Raw genomic sequence first — 20309 nt, 5'->3', positions numbered from 1 at the left:
TCTTTTATTATTTCACAAGCATGACCAATTTAACGTGCAGGTCTTTAGAGTGTGAAAGGAAGCTGGAGTACCAGCCAAGAAACCACGTAGGCACAGGAGAACATGCACCTCTCACATGAAAGGATCTAGATGGGGTTCAAAGCAGGAACCTTCTTGCTGTGAAGTGACCGTTGTAACCATTGCACCCCTGTGCTGCCAAAGATATGCATGTTCAGTTTATTAGTCATTCCAAACTGGCCACAGGTGTGAAAGTGAGTATGAATGATTTCAACAGACTGGCAAACTGTGCCATATAAGAGCTAGGTTAAGCTCCACCCCTCATGACTGCCCTGAACTGAATAAGCTGAAAAAAATGGATAGACTTTAGATTTGGAGTCATTTTCCTGCTTTAAGCAAGCATCGGTTTGGAACTCATCTTGACATGTGTGAGAGTCTGAGACAATCCTAACTCTGGTCAGCGTAGCATAGCACTTTAGATGGTGTGTTTATATCTCGCTACTACTAGGAAAATGACTGCTAATTAGAGGTCTCACTCACCATATAATTATGACAGCAGTGATGAAGTCACTCTGTGCTAGCAGGGCTAAACCCTGACGCTAGCACTCTGCGTTGCTAGCTCAACACACCCTGAAATATTAATGGGGAAAATGTAAGCATTACCATGTGCCCTCCAGTATATGCTCACCTACGTGTGAATAGCTAACATTACCCGAAATGCTCAGCTTCCTTTTGATGGGTCAAGTGGTGGATTTGACGCATGAGACATTCCTCCTCATCTTCCAACGGCCCTCTAAAGCTAACTGTTGTCAATGAAAGGCTGACAGAATGACTGACTGCGCCACACACATTTAACCCCTGCTGTGGCCGCCCATGAAAGCGGACCACACCGATGCTCCGTTGAGCTCACCTAAAGACGTTCCTGTGATCCGACTGTGATGATAGGCCGTGTCGCCTTTGTTGGACTGGGTATGCATCAGATCACTCTACTCTGCTGCTGCCATGCTCCACTCTGCTCTCCCCCAGTGGACTAGGCCGTGACACTCCCCCTCATATTCACGCAAATCTGCACATACATGCATTCTCTCAATCAGCCTCACACATGTTCACTTGACAGCGTGCTCACAGGAAGGCACGACACACACCCACAGAGCCTGATATGCCTGCTCACATCAAAGAGAATAAACATTAATGGCAAATAGGTAATCTGCTCCTCTTGTCTGTTTTACATTTCAGGGCTAGATTGACTGCCTCTGGGGGACCTGGCCCTTCTCTGATTGAGGGCAGGAAAAAAAAGAAGAAAAAAAAAGTGTAAAAGAGAGGAGAGGAGAAGGAAGCAACGATAGATGTAAACACATGATAGAGCGTTATTCTTATTTCATGTATCTCTTTATTTTTTATTTATACAAAGGGGATTGAAAAGGAGGTAATAAAATTCCTTCACTTCAACCCACGATGGCCCACTATGGTCCTAATCTTCTCCCCAGCAATATTCCAATGCAGACATTATTATTCTTATTTCTTCTGAATAATATCCCTCTCTTCTCTACACTGGGGCTCACTTTTGTCTTTCCACTTTATTCCTCCCCCTGTTTTAGGATCTTCTCTGCTCTATCCCTCGCCTGGAGAAACTCAGCCTATTCTCTCCACACTTTTTCATTCCCTTCTAACTTCTGAACCCCTCTCTCCATCTTCTCCTCCAGTCAGTGCTCTCTGTATCTTCTTACTCTTCTGCTTCACATGCTGAAGGAGGTGCCAGGTTGGTGTGGCCAGGGTGGGGGGTGGGGGGGTTGGCAGGCAGCACCTCATATCCTATCTGCGTATCAATCATGAGCTGCTGTCCATGCAATCCTCCTCTGATCCATCAGCCAGCCTCTCAGGGAGCTCAGGCAGCCTCATCCCGACGCACACACACACACACACACACACACACACACACACACACACACACACAGCACTGACTAATAGCAGTCAGGGCACCTGTGCACACATCAACCTGCTTTCATTTCACAACCCCCAGCTGCTGTAAAATATGCAGTGTCCCACCAAAGTCATGCACAGCGCAGATGCAGCACTTCTGATAAATACAGACGGAAGAATAGTCACATAATTTCTCCACAACTGCTCAAATACCATTTAGCTTCGCTGTCAATTAAATTAAATATTATGCTCTAGATTCATTCTTAAATTGTGTGGTTGATAAAAGATTTAAAACAAAAAAATCAAATTACTATTTTTTGCCAATCAATCATTTCATCACTTCTGCTCTTTTCCCATTTATTACACAAGAAAACTGCCACTGGATTCTTCGAACGCTAACACAGGAGCACATGTGCCCGTGTCAACTTCTGCAGACACAAATTGTAGCTGCCATCACTTAACTGCATAAATTTAATCATCATTGCCATCATTTTGCACATCTCCACCTCTAACACCGCCTCAACCTCATAACGCCCCACCACGCACTCCCACCAACACCAGCCCGGCCCAGCCCACCTGCTCCTCGCTTACCGCTAAGCCGATTACACAACGCAACCCTCCTAATCACACTGCAGCGTTTGTAAACACCGATGTCATCGACTGTAGTTCTAAATCTCCCAAATCCCTTCCACCTTTCATCTCACACCACACCATTTTCAACTGATGTTTTAATCACCAGTGGTGCTGTGAGTGACTGCCACTGTACCGCAGAGAGCAGCGAGAGAATGTGTGAAAAATGTTTGGCTGAATTCTCCCAATAAATGGCCTCAGCGTGCAGTCAAACACCGAAATTCGCTTATTCCAAAAGCCTGTGAGCATTACATCGGAGAGTTGAAGTGTGGTGCCTTTTCATGGCGCAATCAACCACACGTGTCAGAACATCCCTGTTGCATCATCCCTTCATCCTGACACCTCTGTAATCAAGATATTAAAACACTTTTTCCTTTGTGATTAAAATGATCTATGCTCTCCCCCGCAGCCATACACAAGTAAACAAAGGGCCTTGCTTGCGCATATATTATGACAACCTTTTCTTCAAATGTGCGTCTGTGCATGTATTTATGCATTTGTTTGTGTGTGTGTGTGTGTGTGTGTGTGTGTGTGTGTGTGTGTGTGTGTGTGTGTGTGTGTGTGTGTGTGTGTGTGAGGAAGGGATTTAAAAACAGCACAGTTTACTGGTTCATTAGCACCAGATTAGCTATGCTAATGACATGGACCACCACACAGAGACTTTCTCTTTATGTTTCTGAAAGGGACACGGGACTGTGAGTGTGTGCATAGTGTGGTGCAGCCGTGTACACATTTGTCACGTGAATAACTTTTTTTTTTTAAAGGAGCAACAACATTAATAATCATAATTCAACAAAGTATGTACCACTAATGACGGTTTAATGGTGCTAATGAGTGAAAGGAGAGGTGCTTCCAGAAAAGGGTTTGGCAGGCAGACTGGAGTGGTGCTGCATGTGACCTGCTGTCTCTGCGTGTCACAGTCTCATTAATACTCATGCAGTAAGACGGATAGTCGGAGCAAACGGAGACACAACTAGATGCACACGCAATACAGTAATTCAGACCTAAAACATAAGTTTCCATGTGCTTCCATCTGATGACATAAGACATAAATATGAAATGATGTGTTGTTTAGACTACAATAAACTTTCAAAAAAATTTATTTTTCTGTAATAAGAAAAATCTGCAATGGCATTCCTTGCACTGATTTGTAATACAAACACCCTTAACCTTTCCAAGCTTCCCCCCCCACCCCCAAACCAACTTTTAAAATGATGTGGGTACCATCTCTCTCACTCCTTTTCTCCAAGCGTGACTAAAACTTAGACAATCTGACTTTAAAATCCTGTTAGGAAACTTCAAGTGACTGGAAATAATACAGCAGTTTGAGGGATTAAGCAGAATGAGCAGAATGAATAATGTCCACGATGGTGCTACCTCCTGTCCCGGCTGCGTGACCTGTGTGAACGGTGGCTCCTCCCTTTGTCTCTCTCTGCGCTTCGACTCCTCCTCCTGCGAGATGAACTGTGAGACGAACTGCTGCTGGAACGTCTTCTCCTCCTGGGACAGGAAAAAAAAAATACACACATACATTTAATCTTATTATAGAATCTTTAAAAGCAGATCAATCATACAGGAGTATGATTATACAACTAATCATTGTTCTGGAGTTCAAAAAAAAAAAAAACTGCACAAATTTGTCCTGAATGCTTAGGGTGGTTAATAGAGGGAGGGGGGGGGGGGTCATTCAGCTGTATTGTTTAGTTTCTCACAGTTTACTTTCCACAAAAATCAAAGTCTTACCATTCCCGTAAAAAGTCTCTCCTCACTTCACCCTAATGCTCCACTACGTCAAGCACATTTTTCTGTGTTCATTTTCCCAGTGGACAAAAACTCAGAAAGCACCATCTAAAATTCTTCCCTCTTCTAAAAAAGTGGATATCGTGTCACTACTTTATTTTGCTGTTATGTTTAAGAGAAAACATACCCACACGATCCAGAAAACGTAGCTTGTTATCAGAATCACAAGCAGCTAGTGTGCATTAGTGAATGCTCTGGTCCAAGGCCCAGAGCTGCAGAGCCATGCAGGATGCCTTACAGTTCCTCCACAGGGGCCCTTTAGTTCTCTGCTGCTCTTTAATGTGGCTACAGCAGCGTGTGCAGCGTCTATTTTCCAAACACCGCTCACACTGAGTTCCTATTGATATCATGTAGCAGGAGTCATTTATGGGAGTGAATGTAAATGCTGAAACAGCCCCACGCCCGATACTGCAAACACTTTGTGCAATATTCATTATTTAAAACATCTTCTTTTGTTTCACCAGAACCAAAAATAACCAAATCTTTAATACACATGCCCCCCCCCACAAAAAATCCCTCTCTCAGTCCTGTGGGAGCTCTGCTAGATAGAGAAGGAGAGAAGAAAAAGGCAAGCAATACAAATAACACAGAGGCTGAACTATCAAACCAGATTTGTACCACTTAGAGAAACCCAGCAAAGATCTATTAGTATTCTAAAGGCTGGATCCCAAGAGCGGGGCCTTATGAAATAACTTCCACAGCCCTGCACAACCACTTCACACACTGCACAGAAGAAGCACACATTTTCACAAAAGCCTGTGTGCACGTAATAAAACATAATGGGTAGAACACATGCAAGAGGGAAGCAATGGCCAACACAGAAGTCTTTAACGTGAATGCAAATAACACCTCACAACTTGGACTTCATTTTGCGTTTATTCACACACACTTTTCCATCTCACTCCCGTATTGTAACTTAACCACGGCCAGGGATACAATTACTTTCCTTACATATACATGTTAATTATGTGGTTATGATGTCACCCAGCCAGAACATAAGCCCTCTTCTGTTTTACCTCATGTAAGGTCACTTTACATTACTCAGGTTGACAGTGCTACAAAACGTGTGGTCGCTTTTATGAACCTATTTAAAGCAAGTAGATCCAACACACACACAGAGACAGAAATACAGAAGGTCTTAGTCAATTGTTCAAAACACACAAGCAGTTAATAGATGAAGGACTGTGGTCCCAGGGTTTACACTGCCCACCCTACCCCACCCTGTGCAGGCAGCCAATGACTTCCCATCAGCAGTAATGGACCTTGACCAAGCCTCATAAATAATTACCATCAACTGGCCTTGTCTGAACAGCCACATACACCCAGTGACAGCTGTGGATAGACGGTTGGTTGGATGGATGGAGGTCAGGTCCAGTCAGTAGCTACTTGCAAAGAAGGTTGATTATTACTGAACCTCCTCATTCCTCAGCAACAGCTAAACACTGAAGTGTTTTACTTTACGAAGATCAGAATAAAATGATAAAACTGATGTTATGTCATAACCTTTTATATTTAAGCCTTCACATTATCAAGAGGAGGGTTGATATGAAATAAGCCCAAACAAAAATCTATCCTAGATTTCTATTGAAGAATAAGAAACTAACCTCTCTGCAAAGCTGTTTGCCTTCCAAACCTATTTTTACAGACGCAAAAGTGCTTGTTTAAATTCTTACTGACATCCTTTCCTGGACAAATTATTACCACTGCACATTGATTCAAATTTTTCTTGTTAGATTTTATTTCTTGGTCCTTTTAAAGTGTCTTAATTCTGGCATTTACTGGGAAAAGTATGACGGCCCTTCGCTGTCCACACGGAATCATTACCAAAGACATAATTTTCCAATCTAGGAACTTCATAACTCATTTACTAGAAAATAGGTTTACTCTTAAATGAGCTTTGTTGTAAAAAGCCTATGCTAAACATCTGTACTTTTAAAATCAGAACATTTAATGTGAAACGTTTAGAAAGCTAGCATGCTGGCCAGACAAACATCTCTTAATCTGTTGTTCTATCTAGCTTCATTACCTAAGCTTTTGTCTGTTGAGGAAAAAGTCTGAATATGATATAATCCGATATCATGACGTTCTCCATTTTAAAACAAAAACTAGAGAACATTTTGAAGTCAAAACAAAATAATGTCCACCATTTTTTTCATGTATCAGCTGATATGCAAATACATTCCTCTACTTGGCTGTCTGAAATGCAAATTCCTGAAATTCTCATGATTACAGACACATTTTGATGGGATGACAACCAAAGATATAAACGATCAAATTCGAGAAAATATATATAATTAGTTTAGCTGCTCCTGTTTCAGGGTGCCGGTACCATGTATGTCCAGTGGCTGTCATACTTTCATGTTTTACTGAAATGCTTGAATACAAAAGAGTCACAGTTATGAAAACCTGCTCTTTTCCAACTACAATAAGTCAAAATGTGTGAGTGGAAAAAAAAATCTGCATACAATGTTTGTGTTTTGTTTTTTTAAGCTATTCAAGCTATACAGATAATATATGTATACAGAAGAATGTGGTAACTTAACTACAGAGCACAAGAAATATACAAGAAGTATACATCAGTGTTTTCAGCCTCTGCTTTATCGAGTTTTTCAAGAAAAGACTGACTGCTGGGAAGCATAATACCACTAAAATCCAAGTGGAACCCAAGCAGCATATCAACTGGTGATAGTGGCCAAAAGTGATCCCTCAGAGACACGTCAGCATCAGTGCAATTGTTGTCCCATAGACAATACATACAACTTTAATCCAGGTAAAAGATATACTAGGGTTGAATGCAGCAATTGCAGAGTTAGTCATAACGAAGCAACCAGCAGCTCCTTCATGTGAAGTCTGTCGAATACATTCCCCTTTTCAATAACTCTAAAACAGTATAGGTTTATACCTTATATTCAAATATATTGGCCAAAATACAGGGCGTGATTGCACACGTTTTATTACTAGTTTACAAGCGCATGGTCATTTGTGTGCATTTGAAATGCTGTGTATTTTAATGTACATGATGAAATCTTCTAAACTGAGAATCCTGAATGACCTCCTGGATTTTAGTTATGCAATAAATATATTTTGTAAAAACCAAAATATTTGTGTTTAAAATGTGTCACATTTTAATTAGGTTCAGCCCCTCCAATGAAATGCTCAATTTCTGAATGCATCTGGCTTTTAACCTTTCAGAAGCTTTAAATGCAAAACAGTCGTTGGTTAAACACACTCCAGCCGAACAGAGAGCCGCACTCTGCACACATGTAAGAAGGAAAATTTCACGATGAAGCCTAACCTCCTGTCTCTGGAGCGAGAGCGGCTCCGGCGGCGACTGGACCTCCGACTGCGGCTACTTCTCACTCTGCTGCCAGAGGAAGAGGACGAAGAAGAAGAAGAGGAAGAAGAGCGGCGACGCTGTTTCTTCTTTCTCTTGCTTCGGCTGTCATCATCACTGTCGGACGAGCGCCTACCCATGCTGGCGGTCAGTCAGCTGGCAAAACATACACAAGAGTGGGGTTGCTCCTTTTGACATCTCTCAAACAACCCTTCGAGACAGTTTGCTGGAATATCAGTGGGAACCGACCTATTTATTTACTCCTCACGTGTATAAAACACAACGTTTTTACTACTCTGACCACTGTACCATAAGCTCATTTAACGACTATTAAAGCACAGCCACCTACATACAGTAGTATTTAACTTATTAAATCACCACCGACTGCTAAAAGGTAAAGTACCGTTGCCGCAAGCAGCTAATAAATGTTTGTTTTTGTGCAGAGGCTAGCTACTAAGCTAACGGTGCTAACTTAACCAGCTTGGGACCGCGGTTCTTGTTCTAAATAAAGGTCCCGGATGTGCAATAGTAAACGTATCACATCTACTAATATGTCTTATATTAAAAATAAGTGTATCCCTATAAAAATTAAAAGGAGAGTCCCGCTTCTCACCTTTAAATGGCACTGCCTCTCAACAACAGCCATGCACTGTTTGGGAGACTCTGCTTGTCAAACCGGAAAGCATCGATCAAGGAATTAGAATCAAACACAGAGCAATCGATCGAAGGACCCCCTTTTTTACCATAGCTTTACGGATTTTGCCTCTATTATGTTTCATTAACTAAACAACACTTATTTAATAATTCGGCATACATAGTTTGTCGTTGTTGTTGTTGCTGCAACGTTAGATATTGTGTTAAACAGTTTTAAAGTATTTTTGTATAACACTACTACATAAACAAAGTCGCTTGAATCGCCTTAATTAAACGAGATAAAGTTAGACAATTACATTTCCATAATAGCATGACTATTATGACGATTTGGGGGATGGTAAAAGCTCTTTTAAAAAGAGCATTTCTAAATGGAGATTATTTAATGTAGTATTTTAATGAGGGACTAAGCTTCATTTGTATTTTTTTTCTCTTGATGGTGTATTTTCTGTGCAGTTTTTAAAATAGCATCCAGTCGATGAAAAATGATGACTACAAATGTATTGCAAGTGTATGTCTGCCAACAGCACGAGCTACTTATATTTCGTTTTAATCGGACAAAATACTCACTCACAATGCGCCCAAATAAACGAGTGGATGTGTGTCAGTGATTATTTGCATGAGATCATCTTCTCAGATATTAATCTTTTTCACAAACAAGGCCAGGCAGAGGATCCAAACAACATTAAGTGAATAACTGCTTCCTGACATTTAAAAACAGAAGAAAGGACAACATTATATCGACTGATACATTGCTAATGTGCACAGGAATGACAGATAAGAGAGCATTAAATGGGGCAGTTTCAGTGCAAATAGACACAGGAGGCAACTCAACGCTACAGGAGGAATCCTCCCGCTTTCCGATGCAGTAGAAATAATAGTAATTAATGCCTAAGGTTTAAGCAGAAACTTCATTAATATTTAATGAGGAGAACTGTAAAGAGGACTTGTGTGGAAATGAGGCTTTTTATAGATTATCAATAAACGTGCTTAATTTTACATCAAATTCATTTCGACTTTTTTTTTTTTTAAAATCCCGCTATATCCAGTTTCTTCTCTGGCTACACGTCCCCTCCTCTTCTGGCTTAATTGCCATCTCTTCGCTGCACTCGCTATATACCTACCTGAACACGCAAGTGAACCATTGTTTATTTTTTTTATTTTTTGCAAATAATCGTTTCAGCTGGAGGGGGAGAAAAAACGAGTTGAAAGCGTTAATTAGTGAGCCCAATGGCAACGCATCGCAAGAGGCACTATAATTAAACGTTTAGCTGCTTAAACATCCTAATGACTTAAAAACCCCACTGAGGATTAATATGAAGCGATGTGGCGTATCTAATGATGACGTTGCAAAACACAACAATTAGTGATCAGAGACACAAACGGGGTGGTCTAAAAAAATATTGATTAAGTTGTCCAAAAAAAACATCCGATAATAATACTAATAATAATAATACTTTACCATACAATATTTTTATCCAATTTTATTATTATTTTTAAACCGTGAAAATCCACTTTCAAATTAAAAGCGCAATAAAATAAATAAATAGAGCAGGCCTGAAGCGAACTATGTACAACTGTGGGTTAAAGCCAAATGTGTTCACTTGAACTTGATTTGAAGCTCCGTGTATAAGCTGGTGCTGCACCTCTCGGCATCCCAGCTGGTCCCAGCTTTCACCGCTTTCTCTCTCCGTGTCAGCGTTGCGTCTTTTTTGTTATTATTTTTTCCCCTCCGCAGATCACAGAGATATAGCGAGGAAGGGCTCCTCATCCATGTGCTTCCCTCTCTCTTGTCATTTTCTGATTTTTTTTAAGCCACACCCCTGCAGAAAGAGAGAGAGAGCGAGAGAGACGGGAGAGAGAGCGCGAGAGAGAGATCCGTGACCATCTCCCGGGTGTTTAAAAAACTAACTCAGGACAATAGCAGCGAATGAGCGCTTAATTAAATTAATTAGTCCTTCTTGTCAATCTCGGATTAATGGCCAATAGCGGTGGTGCTGTTTAATGTTTTTACTCGGCTTCTCTCTCTCTCTCTCTCTCTCTCTCTCTCTCTCTCTCTCTCGCTCCAGTATCAGTGAAGGGGTAGGAGGTGGGGGGCGTGGGGGGGGGGGGGGGGGGGGGGGGGGCTCATCCCGGCATCCTGAGGGGAGGTAATTTGCACGGATCAAGGGGGCAAGGCGCCGCAAAGTATAAATACTGTGACTTCAATAGAGGATCACCAGCAGGTTCCCAACTCCGCTACCAAAGGAGGAGGAATTGGCTGAGAAGATATATCTTCATATATTTTTTACCTTTTGTCCAGAGTTTGGCTGCATCACCTTGTATCATTTTCAAGGGGTCGACTTTAAAAAGAGCCGCACCACTGATGTCTTAAGCTGTCGTGGAGCAAAGGGAGAGTGTGTGAGTGAGTGAGTGAGTGTGGTGTGTGTGATTTTTTTAAAGAGGAGAGGAAGGAGTGATGGAAGAGCTCACCGCTTTCGTGTCTAAGTCTTTCGATCAGAAAGTGAAGGAGAAGAAGGAAGTGATAACCTACAGGGAGGTGTTGGAGACCGGGTCGACGCGAGCAGGGAGCAGGGAGTCTTTATCTGCGGAGCCGGGGAGCCGAGAGGAGCCGGCCGCCGTTAACCGGAACGTTGCGCTCTCGCCGGGCAGGGAAACTGACATGCTCGGCCCGGAAAGAATCAGGGACGCCGGGAGCCCCAAACTCATTGACGGTAGGACTTCACGGTGTTCTATACACAGTCTTTACGAGCAGGAATGTGTAGAGGACTTAGAGGAGAGAAAGACAGAGAGAGAGAGGGAGTGATCGAGCCCTGAGAAGACAAGCGAGCGTGCAGCCACATGTTTATTTGCGAAAAAGAGTTGAGCTCATGACTGTCATCCACACGGATATATTGCAGATTTTTAGCAGCCCGGTGGAGCGATTCTCGATTTAGTGACAGTCAGTTAGCGAGGTAAGAAGAGAAATTATTAACTGATGCTTTCTGGAAGTGCAGGCTATCGATTGGTTTTGGTAACTGTAGCTGTTTGCCTTATTTAAAAAAGAAAGAAAGAAAATAGCTACTCCTGAGACTGTAATGCTAATTAAAATATAGCTTATTATCTCTTTATAATGCATTTAAAAAGTTTCAATTTAAAAAATACAGAACACCAGGAAAAGGCCCACGTGTGACAAACAGTAAGGCCCGCATGTGGAAAACTACCCATATTTCTATAATATTAGTGCACTTGCGATATCGTGCTTTTTATGTATATATGTATATGTATATGTATATACAGATCATACAAATAATTATGTGGATTGTCTTCAGTAACGCTGCAGGTTAACCTCCTTGAGAGTGATCAGATTTATTTAAGAAGCATTGATTGTCAATGACCTCGGGCATCTGTACTTGCTATATTGTGAGGCCTATGGGAACGTTTGAACTCAAAGAAGGCGTAAAAACACACCTGCCGTTCAAATCGGTGGACTCGAGCGATTCAGTACAAGTCCTGTCATTTCTGCTGTCACTAACGTGTGATCCCGCACACCAATATAACACAGGCTTACACCAGAAGGGATAATTATTTATCACCGCTATCCTCAATAATTTAGCGTTTTTATGTATATATTTATGATTGCATAACCAAAACATTAGCAGGTAAACAAACCGGTGATGTAAAAAATCGTACTTCCAACACTAAAGGCTGAACCAAATAGAAATATTTACATTTGATTACGATTTTCAGAGAAAATTTTGCTTGACGTTTTAATGAAAGTGGAGCAGATGCTCGTGTGTCCCGTGCAAGCCTTCCCCACAGTGTTTTCTGAAACCTGGACAAAATGTGACAACATACTGGACAAGATATCTTAGAGCTGGGTGCTTGCGAAAAAAAGACATCTGTTCGTCATGGGCAGCGTGGTTAAAAGCGGAACTGCGACAAGCGTGTATCAGACATCCAACAGTGGGCACAGCGTTGCATATTTATAAGCAGTTAATAATTAAAGAGCTTTATGTAGCTCTACAAAACATCCGAGGTCTGATAGCTCTGTGATATTTGAGGGCACGTCTTTCTTTCTCTCTTTCTTTGGCGGTTGTAAGCTTTTATTTAATTGCTTTATTTAAATTCCTAGCTGATTTTTGTGTGTGTTAGGTGCCCTTTAATCTCCGCTTGCATACCCAGGTGGGTGGCTTGTGTTTTTACCTGTTTATAATCTGAATTATGCGTTAGCCTAAACATGACAGTGAAGCATTTTTGCACATTAAAAAAAAAGAAAAAAAAGAAAAAAATAACACTTTTAAGCACCTTAGAAATATGCAGTCCAGTAATAAGCAGGCTGGAGGTCACAGTACAGCCACATGATGTTGACGTCTCCCTCCTTTCTCGTCCGCACAACAGGCACCACGGATGTAAAAGAGAGAAAAGAGGACTCGAAGCCCATTGAAGACGAGACACAAACTAAAATCAAACAGAGGAGAAGTCGGACTAACTTCACATTAGAGCAGCTCAATGAGCTGGAGCGGCTCTTCGACGAAACCCACTACCCGGACGCATTCATGCGGGAGGAGCTTAGCCAGCGACTGGGACTGTCGGAGGCCCGAGTACAGGTAGGGACAGTCAGTTAAACGAGACTATATAATAATAATAATAATAATAATAATAATAATAATAATAATAATAATAATAATAATAATAATAGAGGAAAAAATAAGATAACATCTGTGATAGAAAAAGTGACCATATTTTGAGTCTAAGCATGAAATTGAGATCTAAATCATAATTAAAAATTCATTATAATGACAATTATAATTACCACTATCGGCATTATGGAAGTGTAAGATGATGTTTGCTGTAGTAATAATAATAATAATAATAATAATAATAATAATAATAATAATAATAATAATAATAATAATAATAATAATAAACGGGGGAAAAACTTCCACGGGTCTTTCCTTTTACTGGAAGGATTTTACACTCTTCCCTGATTTTTGTTTTGCTTGATATCCCGCATGTAAACGGTGTGAGGGTGATAATATTTTGTTTGATTGAGGGTTGTTGTTTTCTTTTAATGCAATACGATAAGTGTGGCTCGACTGACTTGTATTAATGCTGCATTTATTGATGTAATGCTGTGTTTGTGAGACGGTTGAGTGGATCCCCAGAAGTGTTATGGAAGTTGTAATAAGTTAAATGAGATCTTAAGATCTTAAGAAAGGAAGGCAGAGTTCACCAGCAGCATGCAACTTCCTCTCCCAATTATTCTCTGTGATTAGGGTTTTTTCCCCCCCTCAACACGTTTGGATTATTTACCGTGTTCATTATCTCAATTAGGCGCTGCTCGTGTCACGAGACCACGTTTTGAATCTTTATTGTCCAAACGGGCGGAAACAAATAAAGCCTCTAAATATTTGTCTTCGGTTTCTGGGTGTATATGTTACCATGGCCCTGTTTGTCAGCGCTGCTGTAGTTTTTCACGGGGACAGGCCATCTGCGCAGAAACCCAGTAAGGGCTTCGCCGAGTCTATGGGGTCGGTGGGTGATTGGTGGGGGCTCAGACAGGTCTTGTGCAAGGCGCCTGAGGGGCGGGGGGCATATAGAACACAGTTGTTGTTTTTGTTTGTTATTTTTTTTGTTGTCATCTGTTTTTCTCAAAAACCTTACAGCATCTTATTTCACACTCGTATGGCCCGATTTCGTGGAGGACACAGTATTTGTCTCCACAACGAACATGGCGGTCTTCTGGATTGGGGTGGGGGGCATAACAAAACGGGTACCTCCATTAAAAAAAAAAAAAAAAAAATCCCCCATCTCAAACTCAACCCACCACACCCCCCGAAAAAAAAGTTAAAGCCAGCTTTTTGCAGGGCTCTATACCGGTCTCAACTGGAATCTCACCAATAAGGCGTATTGTGTCCCGAACAAGGGGCACAGCTCGGGGGATTTGCATAAATTATGTATTATTTTCTACCCAAATCAAGAACAGCTCACCCTCACTCTCTATCTGTCTCGTTCTCTCTCTCTTTTATCTCTGCTGGGGCATTATACATTTTTACCAGTTGCATGCACAGACCACACATTTATTTTGATGTGTTTTTTATTTTTTAAATTGCGCCTCAATCAATATTCTGCAGTGCATTTTCCTGCTTTTATCGTGCTAATAAATTATACCTGAAGCGTGCACAAAAGAACTTCCGATTGACATCTAACTGTGATCAATGAATGAAGCCAGCTGACAGCCAAATCAATATGATATTTCAATCAAGCTTTCGCCGTGCGTGTATATAGGCCTGCTGACGTGAAAGGGGGACTGCACGCCGACGCGTTGCATCGTGGGCTAATTCAGCCGGTGCTTTGTCTGAGAGATTCAAAGCAGATTATCATAGTAATAAATCGTTTAATCTGTGTTCCAAGGCGTTTCTCTGAAATTGACGCTTGTCGATTTCAACAGGAGGAAAAAGAGAAGTGAGCTGTCTTTGAAGCGAGTTTTTTTGTGTGTGTCTGTGTGTGAGTGCGTGTTATGGCGGTGATTAGACAAAACTGCGAGGCATTTAAGCGATTCTCTGACATGGATTTTTCTGCAGATAAGGGTAATTAATTTCAGTGGTCATTTAATGAGAGGGAGGCGGAAAGAGAAAGAGGGAGATGCTCTCGGATCGCTTTGCTCTGATGTCCAAAACCATAATAGCATTGCTGCTATTCGATATCCGAGAGACCATTCAACTCTTCAGGGACACTAATCTATAGAAAGATGAAACCAGCGCTGACAAGGTTATTTATTATAGTCCAATAGTCCTGCATATTTCCAACAAGAGCGTTTCATTTCTGATATGATTTTAAATCTCCCTTTAGTAGATTTACACTTTCCTTTTTTTTTTTTACTCCACTGTTTCCCTTCTCTCTGCTTCCGCTCAAACTGTCTCTCTCTTGTTGTAGACTAAACGTAATAATTAAAATCTGGGGTTAAGCAGTGCCATTAATATTTCACTGCTCCTCGGGGATATTGTTTTTCTTCGGTTGTTGTCACTTTGAGAGGAATTACACATGGCCTCGCAAGCAGCTGCCAATCAGTGGGTCTCTAATTAATTTCTGTCCCCACAGGTTTGGTTCCAGAACAGAAGAGCCAAATGCAGAAAGCAGGAAAACCAATTACATAAAGGTACACTTTTATCCCACACAACACAAACGACTATATGTTTATGTCTATTCCACTTTACTTTTATTCAACTGCAAAGCAACTGCACACTCGAACGCGAGCCAGCCTTTATGTTACTATTTAGTTAGTGGCTTAATTTCCAGTTAATTACGCCATCAGAATCATGGCGTTTTCTCTTTGTTTATATATATTTTTAAGTGAGTGTCTATCTTGGACGTTATTGCAAGTTTACTCCAGACAATCAGCTTTTACTGCTCGTTATTCAGCCCTGCGGTTTTACTCTTTGTGTCGTTGAATATTCTTCTCACATGATTAGGCTATCATCTGTGTTTTCGCAGGAGTCCTGATTGGAGCAGCGAATCAGTTTGAAGCCTGTCGTGTAGCGCCATATGTCAACGTGGGGGCTTTACGGATGCCATTCCAACAGGCAAGTTACTTTGAAGCGTCTAGTCTTAAAACCAGACCAATCCCCCGACTGCTCTCTTGGCACAGCCTCTGCCCAAGTGCTATGCAGAGACTCCAGATCCAATGTAGGGGGTAACTAAACTCTTATTACCACACTGACAAAAACACTGTGCCAACACAGAGGAGTCTGTACAGCCTAATTGGAAAATTCCTTTTATTTTTTACAAATTTATTTTATTTTTTTTTAAAACCAGCTATTTGTCTTTTTTCTTCTTCTTAACCATTAAACCACAGCACACAAACATATTAACGGCCCAGCAGGCCAAAACTACTACTAGTAGTACTAAAACATTTTAACATTTAAATAAGTGAAGGGAAATCCCTGATATTTGATTTAGGCTACTAATTTGAACACCTGTATATATGGTAGCTAATAGCACGATACAGAGAATCTGGATAAAGCCGTTAAGTTATTGAGTTTATATCTTCTGTCATGTCAGTGAAGTCTAGTTTTTAGTTTGAGCACCGCTGGTTAACTTTATTTCCCAAAGGCCACATAAGTTTGGCTTTAGATTGCATTTCATGCAGTCGATGTCCAGCAAAATAAAAACACAAATTTGATCTCTGACTCACAAGAGTTGCAGTGTAGCCACTAAAACCCCAGGAGCTAAACGACACGGCCAGTGATTATTGCTCACTGTTTCACTGAGCAGCCATACATTTTCTTTCTTTCTTTCTTCTTCTTTTTTTTTTTAAAGCAGCCTAATCGAAACTAAATCTGCAGTCACACCAGTGAAAATGAGCCTACAGACAAAGTTAACGCATGTTCTCCCCCTTCTCTCCCCATCCGTGCGTCCCGTCCTGTAGGATAGTCATTGCAACGTGCCGCCCTTCTCCTTTCAGGTGCAGGCTCAGCTACAGCTGGACAGCGCCGTGGCGCACGCGCAACACCACCTGCACTCTCACCTGGCGGCGCACGCGCCCTACATGATGTTCCCCGCGCCGCCGTTCGGCCTCCCCCTGGCGACGCTCGCGGCAGAGTCAGCCTCCGCCGCCTCCGTCGTGGCCGCCGCCGCCGCCGCCAAGAACACCAGCAAAAACTCAAGCATCGCCGACCTAAGACTGAAGGCCAAAAAGCACACGGCCGCGTTGGGACTGTGACCCCTCCTCCCTCTCCCCCCTTCCACTCTACTCCACTTCCCTCACCTCCCCTTCCCCCAGAGAGACGTTACATGACACGAGGCGCGGACGCACTACGGAACTTGCGACTGAGAGACACTGAACTTTAACGCTTATAAAGTGTGCGGGGAAAAAAATAATCCAAGGACAAAGTGAGAGAAAAAAAATTATCCGTGGACGTTATTTATGTTTTTAAAACGAAGGACAACGAACATGACTATTAAATATAGGCTATTTATGAGAAAAATAAAAGGGGACTGTGACGTTATAGCCTACCCAGACGTGGTTTTTGACGCCAAAAAACAAAAACAAAACAAACAGACAAACAAACAAATAGAAAAAGATTTTAAAAATACAAAAAAAAAAATAAAAAAATGGCGGATGGGGTGGATAGCAAGGCTATACCCACCGCCTTCTCTCAGCAGCCACACGGCTGAGGAGGCCGGCGGGACACCTCGAGGAGCAGGAGGAGGAGGATGCAGCTGGGTCGGTTAATACTTTGTCAAACAAGGCGAACCATTCTGCAGTTGTTTTGATCTGTTTTATTATTGTTATGTTATTATTATTATTTCAGTTTGAACCTATATAGAGGCTGGCCTCGTTATATTTCCAAACCAATTTCTCTGTGTAAGGACAGAGCGGGAATTCTTTGACAAACAACAAACAAACAAAAAAGAGAGAGACAATAATCGAAGTGTTTTTCCCTCCTCTGTTTCCTGTCCAATTTGGAAATGCCTCGGCAGTGTTGTGCATGAGTATGTCTTCAAGGATGACGTGACGTGAGCCCCATCTCCCTCCCCTCCCTTTCTCTACCCCCCACCTCCTCGACAAAGGGCAACTCTCACTTGAATGTCTGGCCCATCTGACCTTGTTTGGACCTCCTCTGGTAAAGGTGAAACGGGCGACACACCAGAAATGTGAGATTGTAAAACATGTGTAGGCTATGCTGAACTTTCTGTTAGGATAACCCGATCTGCTGCCCATATTCACAAGGCGATCTGTGCCTCCCTCCCAGCCCCCCTCCTCCAGCGCTTTAAAGGAGGGCGTATTGCCATGAATGCCATCTTTTTGGCAGTGAACAAACAGAGAAATTACAGCAACACGAAGACTGTATTCAAACCGGTACGGGCACGTGTAAAATATGTTTATAAACCAGACACATGCATTATTTTATTATTTAGTGGCTTCATGAATGCCTTGTGTGTGGGACGGGGTGGGGTTTGTTCATTTTGTATTTTACTTTATTTCCGTGTATTAAAAAAATCATGTGCTTTCTGTATGTAATTTTGATGTTTTTATAAACAGTGAAAGTGAACTCACCTGAGGCACGGGTTTCTACAAAAGTAAAAACAAGCAAACCAAAAAAAAAAGTTTAAAAAAATCACGAGATTGTTTAACTTTTTCCCCCCATCACATGTGAAACTTGGATCCACCTAAACAAAAGTGTTTTTCGGTCATATAATAAATTAACAAACGTTTCTTAAACGAGTCGACAATTTTTTTTTACAAAACAATTGGCTATTATTATTATTATTATTATTATTATTATTATTATTATTATTATTATTATTATTATTATTATTATTATTACCAGTAAAACATGAAAAACAACAGCTCTTTATTAATTCATTCCTGTGGCTGTGGTCTTTTGATACGTCACGGTTGTGACAGGCCCGTTTAGCTGGAACATCGGTGTCTGCTGCTGCGTGCATGCCAATCCGATGCATTATTCATAGTTTGGTTATGGAGGGTTTGTGGAAAAGGACTGGTAATTTCCAGTACAAGCTAAAACGGGCAGATAAAGATTTAAAGAAAAGAAGAAGACGACTCAGTGACTCGAGTTTTGCCGCATTTAGGCACTTCAAATGGACACTGTTATATTCCTTTTTTAGGCTACTCATTTAGATTTGAAACGACTCTGTTATTCTTGCAGGAAATTAAGTCCCCCCGGACCCATGAGCCAACCCCAAATGGCCTGATGATTACATAAAACAAAGATGGATTTTTAATGTAATTATACTCGCGCGGTTTGTTTGTGCGTGCAGCTAGCAACAGCCTTAATGCTCCAGATGATAAATATTAGGCTACTTAGTCTCAGTCCTGATGCCTTAAACAAATAGCAGGTGTCGCACTTTGTTACATGCGCAACTTAAAGGTTGCTGTAAGTAACTGCGATGGGAAATAATTGTAATAGAAAAAAAAATGTAACATAGGTTAATGACACAGTGTAACACCATTTCTGAATAGCTTGCTCTCCACTAAATGCTGCTTTCCCCCCATTCTTCTTCTTTATATCATTGGCCAAAGTTGGACATCATGTATGAAAACATGCAGGCGGCTCACAGGCTAACCAAAGCCAAAGTGTTTGGAAAAAATGGGGAGAGATTTATTAACGCCTGCCTCACTTGACTTACAAATTCGCCTGATTCATTTCCTGACATCTTAACCGCCTCTTATTGAACATTTAATAAACACCTGACACGGGAGCCTATAATTATAGGAATCCAGATCGCATTACCCTTCCGATATTTCCACACAAAACACAATGTCTTTAGCTATTAATTAATACTGATCTCACAGAGTCTGCACTACAGTCTGGACTGTTTGTATAGCCCAGCTCTGCGTTCAGGGCAGGATTTAGACGCCAAAACTATTGACTTATTGATTCTGAACCTCGCCAGTAATGGAGGAGACGGAACTGGGAAACTGCTGAATCGAGAGCGCGCATGCATGCTGTCCTGCGAGGGAACAGATACCGGGATGAGGGAGCGCGCCTGACCTGCCACTGTCCCGCTTGGGAACTGTGGCGTTAGTGTGATCGGTTTAGCTGCGGTGACCACAGAGTAAGCTCAAATCCATCACATTGTCTGCTACATATCGAGATATTTTATAACATAAAAAAAAAGAAGTTGGGCACAGATAATGAATTTAGTTTAAAAAGACATTTAAGGAAGACCTTCTACAAATGATATTTAAATAGCATAACCTTCATTACTGAGTACACCACAAGCACATTCCTGTACAACTTAATGAAAACTACAAGTACGATTTTTGCAAAGGGTTAATTACTTGTAAAGTAATTACCCGAATGGTGTCTGTGCTTCAACCACGTGTCGGTTGTTGCACTCTCCACTTCTTTGTGACATCAACCCAAAGTCTTGATTTCCAGCGTGAGCCGTGCGTGTCCCGTTGTGGAGTGGTCGAGCAGCTATCAGGATGTCCTGGAGGTGTAGTGCCTGGAGTGGAGGGCCTCTG

At 41.5% G+C, this 20309-nt stretch overlaps 2 protein-coding genes across 2 annotated transcripts in view; one reads left to right on the top strand and one right to left on the bottom strand.

The window, feature by feature from the left end:
- Positions 1-8416, bottom strand: part of rsrc1 (arginine/serine-rich coiled-coil 1) — a 124620-nt gene extending 116204 nt beyond the window's left edge. Inside the window, exons 1-3 of the mRNA XM_080890109.1 lie at positions 8295-8416; positions 7643-7837; positions 3925-4047 (exon numbers count right to left, since the gene is read on the bottom strand). Of these exons, the coding sequence (XP_080746235.1) occupies positions 3925-4047; positions 7643-7821 (302 nt within the window). The 5' untranslated portion in view covers positions 7822-7837; positions 8295-8416. The remainder of the gene's footprint in view (positions 1-3924; positions 4048-7642; positions 7838-8294) is intronic.
- Positions 8417-10518: 2102 nt separating this feature from the next.
- shox2 (shox homeobox 2) lies at positions 10519-18501 on the top strand. The gene is made up of 5 exons (XM_080888667.1): positions 10519-11046; positions 12713-12921; positions 15416-15473; positions 15809-15897; positions 16743-18501. The coding sequence occupies exons 1-5, from the start codon at positions 10791-10793 to the stop codon at positions 17034-17036; spliced, it is 906 nt and encodes a 301-aa protein (XP_080744793.1). The 5' UTR covers positions 10519-10790; the 3' UTR covers positions 17037-18501.
- Positions 18502-20309: the final 1808 nt, after the last annotated feature.

This window comes from Rhamphochromis sp. 'chilingali' (assembly GCF_963969265.1).
Source record: "Rhamphochromis sp. 'chilingali' genome assembly, chromosome: 8".
In the NCBI taxonomy this organism is placed as follows: Eukaryota; Metazoa; Chordata; class Actinopteri; order Cichliformes; family Cichlidae; genus Rhamphochromis; species Rhamphochromis sp. 'chilingali'.
Note: the sequence above shows the minus strand (reverse complement) of the source record. Positions and strands in the feature narration are given on the sequence as shown.

Bases quoted from the DNA above. Each gene is read 5' to 3' on its own strand.
- shox2 (XM_080888667.1), top strand. From the start codon at position 10,791: ATGGAAGAGCTCACCGCTTTCGTGTCTAAGTCTTTCGATCAGAAAGTG. The intron at 11,047-12,712 runs GTAGGACTTCAC...TCCGCACAACAG, and splicing joins GAGCCCCAAACTCATTGACG to GCACCACGGATGTAAAAGAG. The intron at 15,474-15,808 runs GTACACTTTTAT...GTGTTTTCGCAG, and splicing joins GGAAAACCAATTACATAAAG to GAGTCCTGATTGGAGCAGCG.